General features: G+C 41.4%; 1 protein-coding gene across 1 annotated transcript; it reads left to right on the top strand.

Annotated features, from left to right (window-relative positions):
• The first annotated feature begins 2721 nt into the window (after nt 1–2721).
• plekhg6 (pleckstrin homology domain containing, family G (with RhoGef domain) member 6) lies at nt 2722–10197 on the top strand. The gene is made up of 13 exons (XM_061081799.1): nt 2722–2883; nt 3153–3290; nt 3785–3880; nt 4002–4052; nt 4285–4434; nt 5038–5148; nt 5972–6121; nt 6209–6343; nt 6442–6561; nt 6672–6804; nt 6898–7013; nt 7725–9202; nt 9897–10197. Exons 1-13 carry the CDS (start codon nt 2722–2724, stop codon nt 10075–10077), a joined length of 3021 nt encoding a protein of 1006 aa, XP_060937782.1. The 3' UTR covers nt 10078–10197.
• Nucleotides 10198–10304: the final 107 nt, after the last annotated feature.

The raw sequence follows: 10304 nt of genomic DNA, 5'->3' as shown, positions 1-10304 counted from the left end.
CTTTGAGATTAACTTCTCAAACTGTGTCAATATGATCATGAACGTCAGAGCAGTGATCCCACACTGCACTTGTGTAGCCTCAGACCCTGGATATGCGTCAGCTTTGACCGAGCAGTGTGGAAATAGCTTTTCTCCACTATGGCCTCAGCAGTAAATTGAGAAATATTTCACTGTGATACAGAAGCTTCCTGAGAATAGAGACACATTTTTCCTCTGTAACCTAAATCTGTAAGATGTAATGTCAGGTTCATGGGAACTAACAAACGCACACTTGTCCTGGAGACACACTGCGGCATGCGGAGCTGTGTAACTGGAGCTGCAGCCATGTGAAACTATCAGTGTCCATGTCAATGTTATCGTCTGAGAGATGCAACATGGACAGTCTGGTTACCTGAGCCACACCTGGTATTTACTTGGTCTATGTGATGGTCCAGAGAGGAACTGAGGCAAATATTAGCTGCATAAATTACTGCTTATTACTTCCTCTGGTTTACCTCTTACTAAAACATTAAATTATTAATAATTTATTAAACAAATCCTTGTCTAGACTTGCCTGTATTCTTTTGCTCCTTCAAAAGAATTTACTTTAGGGGTATTTCACATTCCGTGTGTTTGTTACCATCCTGCTTGTTTGATGTCTCATACATTTATTATAAAGTTCTTCACAAATTTTGTGCCACATTTACTATGATTTTGACTTGGATTTGCTCATTTTTATCCTAAGCCAGTGGTTCTCAGGTTTTGGGGTTAGTCTCCTCCTCTGCTGGGAGATGTTCAAAGACAAGACAGCTGTTAATTCAAAATCCAGATATCTATAGAAAGAGCAAGACGTTACATAAAATAGTATAAGAGTTACTGGATGATTGAAGGAGTGGCACGGTTGTTCAGTGGGTCTCACAGTAAGAAGGTGCCCGGTTCTAATCTGTTCACATGTTCTACTTGTGTGTCCCTGTTTCCCTGCCACAGTCCAAAGACATGAAGACTGGGGTTAGGTTAGAGAATCTAAATGTGAATGGTTGTTTGTCTCTACATGTTGACCATGTGATACAATGGCGACCTGTACAGGGTGTCCCCAGCCTCTCGCCCACTCTCATCTGAAATTGTCTCGAGTCCCCCTGCAGCTCTCACAGTTCCCTTGGATATCAAATGGTTCGATGATTGGAGCTCCTCAGGCCTCTTGTGATGACGAATACTTGTGCACTTATAGATTTGGACAGGAAGCCAATAAGTCTTCCCCACTTCCACATTTTACAGAAAATAAATGTCAAGTTCCGATTGTTTCATCAAGCTTGCTTTTATAACACTGACCAGTCTCCTCAGGTGCTGAGTGACCCAGTGGTACGCAGAGAATATCTATGGAAAACTCAAAACCTCTCCTAAAGCCTCGCTTGAGCATCCATCTTTTCAATTTGAGAAACTGATCATCCACAAAACTCAAACTTGACACAAACCGGGATCTTAAACATCTTAAACTTGAAGCTGTTTTTAAAGAGTGATAAGTCATGTTGTCCTGAATCTGCTCTGATACTTATCACTGAGTTTTATGGTCTACTTATTTTATTCCCTAGTATGTTTAGTCTTTTTTAAGCCCATCAATAATGAGAGGTGTTGCAAACTAGCTTTGGATAGAAATTTTGCGATGTTTGACATCGGTTTATTAGTTGCTTTACAAATAAAGTAACATAAAAAATCAATAAAACAACATAAAGGATGGTTGGCCTATTGTTGAACAAGTTGACACATGCAACTCGTGAAACATGAACTTGGCTTTAATTTGAAAGATCAAAAGAATTTATGATCCAGTGTCTTTAACAACTTGAACCCAGATCTTTATTTGTTTGTTTACCTAAGATTTCTACAGCTTTAGTCTTGAAAAGAGTCTCAGTAAACCCATCAAATGATAACAAAGAGCTCAATCTCCCTCCATTCTCCTCCACCCTCCATGTTAAGCCTTTTTTAACACCCTCTTCACCTCTTGGCCCCCACACACCTTCCTTTGGCAATGAATAACATCTTGTGTGCTTATCTCCAGCTTTTCCTCAAAAGCCCTGCACACAAACAACAGCGGGGGAAATGAGTCACAGATGGAAGACGGCTCGGTGCTGTGGAGGGACGGTGTGGACGGGGAGAGGCCGAGGGACGGAGAGGCCCGAGAGACGGACGTTGTGGATGGGACGACAGCAGCTGCAGAGATAAACCCTCGCCACAGGGGGTCAGCAGACAAACACAAGATCAATTCTCTGAGCTACCAGGCAAGTGTCACAGGGCAGATATGATATTTACAGTGATGGAGTTCAAACCGGTTCAAACATGCACATTTATTCAAGTACAGGTTTGAGGTGTTTAGTTTTCATATGTCCAACTATTCATATTTAATTATGAAAAATGAAGATGTAATCTGCTGATGTAGGATTATTTATATCTTTTGATTTATCCAATATTATCACTATTCTCATGAGTTTTTCTGTCTTTATTTCCAGAGTAACTTTTAAACATTACAACAAAAAACTGTTTAAGTGATGTAACTGATCTAATGACTGGATTACTCACTAAAATGTATTTATAAGATTGAGGTTTCTGCAGCTGCAGCTCAACACGTCACATTGAGGTTTACACACATGATCGTCTAGTTCCCATGGTAAAAAATATTATAGAAAAAAGGAAGTGATTCATTTGTTGTACAACATAGTTCCTCTGAAAACATGGAAGGCATCTGATGAAATGTGCAAATGTTTGAATTTCCAGAGGCGGACCAAGCAGAAGGTTGTGACCAACTTTGCAACACAGAGTAAAGGCACTTCTGCAGTAGCCAGGCCCCGAGCGGCACTGAGACAGGTCCTGTTCAACCAGGGAGTGGCCTCTGACAAGAACCCAGTGTCTGAGGTATTATGCTGTCTCCTGCTTGTTACACTACATGCTGACATGCATGGAAACAGATACAGACTTGCTCTAACCTGGTCCGCCCACTCAAATAACTGCAGCGATCTGTTCTGCTCTGCTGGTTTTTTTTTTTTTTTTCAATGAACGACAAACCACAATTATTCATAACAACTGTTGAGCATCATTTCCAAGTTATTAGTGATTCATTATCACATTAGATTTTCCTCTTTTTCCCCCCTCTCTGTTTTCTTTATTGTCTGGGTGTCTCTCAGGAGCGAGGTCAGCTGGATGTGTTGAAACAGGATCTGGAGGCCTACCCTGTGCCAGTCAGTCTGAGGTGGCAATGGAAGGAGGAGAGTCAAGGAACCACACTGGAGAAGAACTGGACGGATATAGTTCACTCTCATTCAGTACGGGGGCTTTCTTTTTGTCAATCATTTATTTTAAAAGACCAAAACAAGCACTTAACACTAAATTTATTATGATAACAAGTATTACTTTACAAGCTAAAGCCTGATACAGTTTTTTCCTTTGTGCCATTGACCTCCACTGTTCCAAATCTGTTAAAAACACATCACTGCTGAACTGGCAGACATGTTCCTTTGTTTATTCTGAGTATAAACTAGATTCACCATCCTGCTTCTCACTAGGCCTTAAAGTCCACATCCAAAAGAAGTCCCCAAAATGCACCATTTACCTTACTTACTAAATTAATGCAACACACAAAGTGAGAGATGAACTGACACCTTGATCACTATAGTAGTTTATCATCACTTTCTTTAAATCATCTCCTGCTGTTACTGTAAAATTCACACTAAGGTCTTACATCTCCTGGAAGGGTCTTTAACTTTTGTCTCCTTGTCCTCCTTTTCCCTCCTGCTCCTCTCCTCATTTTCATGCTCAGACCATGTCTAAGATGCAGAGACACCAGCAGGAGGCGCTGTGGGAGTTTGTCCACACTGAACTCACCTACATCAACAAGCTCATTATCATCAAAGCTGTAAGATGTCCCCTTGAATCACTTCATTTGAATTCCAGATTCATACTTACGTATGTCAGAGATGATGAGGGGTTTTCCGCAGGATGTTTTCTTTTAACAGAGCTGTGTTCACCTCTCACAGTTGGTCGTTGCAGCGCTTGTCAACCTGCATCAGAGAGGATTTCTCCAGGAGGTCAGTCACTGAAAACACACAAACAACCTACAGGCCTATTTTCAACTGTTCTGCATTGACACACTTTTACTGCCACAATGAGAACATCCGCTCAAGCTGATACAGAAATACAGCAAGGGCAGACGGAAAATGTGCCACGACACATTTCCACTGAGAAGGTGGAAAATATCACAAAGCAGGGTGGTTTGGCTTTAGGGTTTTTTAAACATGTTTTGTCTCCCTCCTGTGACAGGTGAAACCTCAGCTGCTCTTCTCCAACCTCCCCTCCATCATCAGTGCACACCAGCTCTTCTGGCAGGAGGTGATTTATCCCATGTTACAGGAGGTCCGCCGGACAGGGCAGCCCTTTGACCCCATGAGGTTAGAGGCTGGTTGTCTGCAGGTGAGAGCTCACTGTCAGGATATAATCCACACATATTCATGAGTGTGCAAAGGAAACCAACTAAGTATCTATGCACACGTTACCTTAACAAATGCTTTAAAAAACACGAAGCCCCGAGCCCTGAGTTTATTGGGGAGAATTACACGTAGATGTAGATTGAGTATTTTCTGTTACGACTAAGTGATGACAGTTAAACAGATCTTTAAGTGAGGAAATTGGTAATGATTGATTATTTATTTAAGCCACGGAAAACACATTGAGGAATAAGACCCTCATTTACAATGGTGCTGAGGGTACAATGAAGAGTTAATACATTGAAAGAAAAAATAAATAAATAAGAATGAAATAAATATATATATATATATATACAGTAATACAAGGGAAAAGGTCATAAACAATAATTTTTGACGATTAAATAAAATACTAGGGTTAAGTCAACTAACAGTTACAATAACTGCAGGAGAAGTCAGTTGTACATGAGATAAGATTTGAGAATTCCCTTAATGAAATAAATGAGCACAATCTTAAACATTTTTGGTAACAGTTTGAAGTGCAGGCCTTTTACTTATAATTTTAATTTTCTGTATTTGTTTTGGTCCTCAGTTCCATGAGCGTTTCTCCTCCTATCAGCATTACTGCTGGGAGGAGGAGAACAACCTGGAGTTCACACGCAGGCAGATGGAGGGCAACCCGCATTTCCTCACGTATGTTCAGGTACAGTGAGGCAACGTCAACATACAACACCAACATGCAATTTAACTGAGGATAAAGGTTAAAGGTTCACAAGCATACACTGAGTTCATTGTAATGCCCAACTATTCTTGGAGCCCCCTGTGTGGTTTGTGATGTCTTCACAACCTTGTGGGTGACGTGTGTCATAGCCACATACTGATGGAAAACCGCTTGTCACAATAATATAAAATATTTCTGGCACAGACCTTTTATTGCAGAAAACAATCATTTAAAATGTTTTATGCAAAATTCTATACAAACAAATATTGTATCTGACAATGCTTTCAACACTGCCTTGTGTGTCAAACCAGGTACCATAACTATACAGTTTGTTTGTGCACATCTCTTCCATTTCATACCCTGACACTTGCCTCCCTGAGTGGGAGGTGATATGTTTTTGTTGAACAGTTAAGGACACATTATACGAGGAGGTGCTATCGGTGGGCGCTGAAGCGTCTGGACGTCAGAGTTATTTGAAACAAAAACATCTCACTTACCTTCTGGTGGTTGTGGTATTGGTGTATGGGGTTTTATGTGTCAAAGTGGTGAGATATCAGACTGCTCTGTCAACCGCCAGTACACTGGAGGAGAATGGAAGATGTTTTTCAGATGTAATTTTCCAGTGAATCAAGAAGCGCAAACAAAAAGTATTTTAAACATTGAAATGTAAAAACAAAACATTCTGCAGGACCAGATACACATTAATCTACTGCATGAGGCTGTTTGGCACTCTTTTAAATTCATTACAGATGTTTTCGGTTCTGTTATATTGACCATTCCTTGTGTTTTTGGTTCCGTCTCCCAGTGGGTGGAGACTCACCCTCAGTGTGAGCGGATGAGGCTTGGGGACATGCAGGCCAAACCCCACCAGAGGATCACAAAGTACCCCCTGCTGCTGAAAGCCGTGCTCAGAAACACACAGGACCCTCATGTACAGCACACGCTCAGAGGCATGGTGAGGATCTGACACGAGTAAACCATGTAACCTGTTTGTCTTCTGCAGAGCAACAAAAGTCCCGCTAACCGTCCGTCCTCTTTTCAGCTGTCCAGTGTGAACAGCTTCCTGGAAAGTATCAACGACCACCTGAAGCTCAAAGATGAGGAGCTGGCTCTCTCCATCTCTGCTCAGCGGGTGGAGGGATATGAGGTGGAGGGAATAAGTGAGGAAATTGACAAGGTAATATGTCACATTCTTGATTTGTGTGTTTGTGCATGTCATCCACTCTAACATGATGAATACTGTGATGATTTCGGATGACGCATTTTCCTTGACAGAATGTCCGAGAGATCTGCCGGTTTGACCTAACTTGCCCGGTCAGAGGAGTCGGTCCTGGAGTCGTACGCAGGCTGCTGCTGGAGGAGAACTTGAAGATTCGTGATAGAAAAGACAACAAGGTGAGCCGAGCCTGTGGACTCTTTGTAAGACGTTTAAATCTGTCTCTTCAGAGCCTCCTTTTCATCCCTTTTCTACTTGCTTGTGCTTCCTTGGACATGGTATCATGCAGCTGGAGGTGGTGGCTCTACTTTTCTCAGATGTGCTTCTAATGACCAAAGTCCAGAAGAAAGGAGAGCGACTGAAAGTGGTTCGACCTCCTCTGGCCCTGGACAGAACTTCCTGCACAGCACTGAGAGACGGCTGTGAGTATTATTCTCCTGTAGAAACTGAGCCAGGTGTATTCTACTTCGATACACATCATAAATCTCTTTTTATAATTTCTCTTCTTCTCTCAGGTTCGTTTGTTCTTGTGGAGGTTGGTGAACTTCAGAGCACTATGAATGTCTACATCTTTGCAGCCAGCACCTCAGAGAGCTGCTCCACATGGGTCTCCACCATCCACCAGGCCAAGGTAAAAACGGACATTTCTGATCAAAGCTTGAATGGGTACAGTAGTTTCAGTTGGGTTTTGGCCACATTAAGCAACACCAGCAGTGTAGCTTTAGAGAATAAAGTGTGTGTGTGTTTGTGTGTGTGTGTGTGTGTGTGTGTGTGTGTGTGTGTGTGTGTGTGTGTGTGTGTGTGTGTCTTTTGTTCAGCTGGTTCACAGGAGGAAATGTTGGCAAGGGTTGCCATTAAATTTGGATCAGACACTCATGTTTCCCGGAAACTTATTTCTTACGAGTTTTCGTGAGTTGACTTTTTCCAAGTGGCGATCAAAATGCTTTGATTTTACTTTTTGGGAGGTGTCATGTCGTTCATCTTTATTTACAGTCTATGTGTTCCTGGATAAATTAGATCACATACAGTATGTCATACTTTGAATGATTTGTTATGACTTAAGTGACCCTCTGACTTTTATGTAATTGTATTGTATGAATTTAGCACCAAATATTAAGCATTTAGCATGCTAACTGGCTAAATGGCTGAGCACAGCAAATTATTTAACATCAGCACATTAACATTTTCGGTGTTACCATGCTGAGTATCATTTAGCTCAAAGGTATGTTAGCCTCAGAGCTGCTCACATGACTGTAGCTTCTGTCGTCTTGTTATATGAAACCATATTCAAAATAACACACTCATTGTTGAATACTTTAAGTTTTTTGTGTTACTTTATCAGGGAACACTGGCAAACCTGAGAATGATGGAGAACAACAGACAAATGGAAAACTGGAAAAACCAACTGGAAACAAAACCTATCAAAGAATCCACAATGGATAATGTGGAGACAAGAGAACAACATTTTGTGGATCAACTTGATGAGGAAATGATCATCCCTCAGACGATTAATGGGATGTTGGCATCTAAAGAAGCGGAGGGAGCGCATCCGTATCAACCTTCAGATGACGTTAACACTAACAACACCAGCTTAACTCTTTTTGGATCCCAAGCCAGCGACAGTAATCATAAAGATGAGCGTAAGAGCTTTGCTGGTCAACAACAAACATTCAACGAAAGTGAATGGATAGAAATGGGGGTAATAGGCGATCAAGATGGGAACCCCACAAAGAAAGAAGAGAAAATAGTCGAGACTCAGATGACAAAGGAGCGAAGGATGACCTTTAACCAAAGACCACAGTCAACCCCAAATCTGGATCTTTTCACTCATAGAGCTGCTGAAGATTCATTAAGACCACACAATCGCTTAATAGGTGGATTACCAGATGTTGACTACCCAACAAATGAACATAGCACTTTACCATATCCTTACCAGCCAACCACGTCCAGGGAAAGGCCTGGGCTTCAAGGAATACTGGGGGATAGAGGGTTATCGACAAGGAGAGATTTCCAGTCTGTGAACCAAGACGTGAGAAAGTCCAGCAAAAGCCAGTCTGATGACATCGAGACATCTCCGGAGGTTAAGGGGTTCCCAAAAAATTTGAGGTCACCCGTGTTACGGAGGAGGAGGCCACTCAGCATCAATCAGGCACCCACCACTCGGATGTCCAAGGAGTTCTCCCAGGGTTCAGGAGAGACTTGGACAGCCTCCTCTTCCAACTCTGAATCAGACTACAGCCTAAACAGCAAGAGAAACTCTGTTCCTTCTGACAAAAGCTCAAATTCCCACCGGGTGCTCAAGCTGGGCTCCCTGAAGCCCAACCAAGGCATGTTTGGACACATGAATGATCGAGCCTCTCCAGATCCCGAAACATGGTCTGAGCCTGAGCCTGAACGGAACTTCCACAGCAAAAGGCCCAAAATGAAAACCCAAAGGAGCGCGTCCATCCCTAACATTATGATCGAAGGGCATGGACTTTCTCTGCACCCCACTAACCGTTACACTTTACACCAACAACAAGATGTACCTCCTCCCATCCCAGGACATTACCCTAACGGACACCCTTCTCCTCTGGATGGCCTTCTGGAAAGAGCCAAAGAGAGAAGGAGCGGGCGAAATTCGAAAATGGCCCAATTGAGGTCAAGATATCCTCCTACCTCCCCCTCGCTTTCCACCGCATCTTCCCCATCACCCAGCAATGGAGACAGAGACACAGAGTGGGAGGAGGAGGTGGAGCTGATGAGACACCGAGCCCTCACAGTGAGTAAAGGATGGAAAGAGCAGCTTGTGGACGGAGATGAAGACGATAACAGGAACAGGTTAGTATGACAAAAAGTACTGTTACTAATTATGTGTAAACATGTTGTTTAGGAAATGTATACATTTGTTGGATGGAGACTAAGTCCACTGCTATTGGAAAAAAAACCCCACCAAATACCACATTTCCTAGAAGACATTAGTGGCCAATCAAGCCACTTACAATGACCTTAATATTAACAAATAAGTTATGGTTATAAGAAGTATCTGAAACAAGAAGATATTTAAAACTCTATAAATATATATACTTCCAGTGTCAAAGAAAACACGTAAATATCATTCATAAAAATGACTGAATAGGACTGAATTGTTTTTTAATGTTTTTTAATGTGAAGTTCTTTTCTGTTTTATTTCATTAATCTTTTTCTGCTACTTAACTTAAAGTACAGTAGTTAGTCCACAATTTATATAACTCAATAGGTTATTATTTGATTAGCCTCTAAATTAAATAATCGCAATATTCTATGATTTAGTGTTTTTTGGTGTAATACTTTATTTTATACTTTTTGGCATGATGGAGATTCCTCTCTTCATTTAGTCCATGCACTTATGATAATGATATTTAAATGTATTATCCATCTTGATGTGTCTGTAAGGAGAATCAGTGGTGAACTCGTAAAGTATTTATCAGTGAATAGAACTCGGGTATGGTAAATGTTATAAATACTAAATAATGACTTCTCTCTTTTTCTTTAGCGTTGCCTTTTCAGAAGGCGTAAATGTGGACTGGCCCGGCTGGTGCTTTGACGATGCCGAAGTCATGGTTCATTTACAACCTCGAGATGAAGGACTTCTGGAGGGCATCAGCCGATCTCTGGCCTTATTGCAGGTTCCTCACTTTTCAGAGCAAGAAGAAGGGGAGTGCAGTCATGTGTAGGTCTAATACTGACCCACAGTTGCAAATCAATGAACTGGACGCATTCAATTAAATGAAAATCTCAAACATTTGAGCTTTTATATAAAAATAATATAAACATTGTGGCTGGATGTCGCAGCTCAGCAGCTTCTTCATTCTGAATGTATCATTGCTGTAATTTATGTATAATAATGTGTTATTTTTACATACATAGTAGTACAAGTGTTTTTGTAAAATAATGAAACATT

Source organism: Limanda limanda, chromosome 11 (genome assembly GCF_963576545.1).
Source record: "Limanda limanda chromosome 11, fLimLim1.1, whole genome shotgun sequence".
Lineage (NCBI taxonomy): Eukaryota > Metazoa > Chordata > Actinopteri > Pleuronectiformes > Pleuronectidae > Limanda > Limanda limanda.
The sequence above is the reverse complement of the archived record's forward strand: the minus strand, read 5'-3'. Positions and strand labels throughout refer to the sequence as shown.

Bases quoted from the DNA above. Each gene is read 5' to 3' on its own strand.
- plekhg6 (XM_061081799.1), top strand. From the start codon at position 2,722: ATGTGCAAATGTTTGAATTTCCAGAGGCGGACCAAGCAGAAGGTTGTG. The intron at 3,291-3,784 runs GTACGGGGGCTT...TTTCATGCTCAG, and splicing joins ATATAGTTCACTCTCATTCA to ACCATGTCTAAGATGCAGAG. The intron at 6,344-6,441 runs GTAATATGTCAC...TTTCCTTGACAG, and splicing joins TAAGTGAGGAAATTGACAAG to AATGTCCGAGAGATCTGCCG.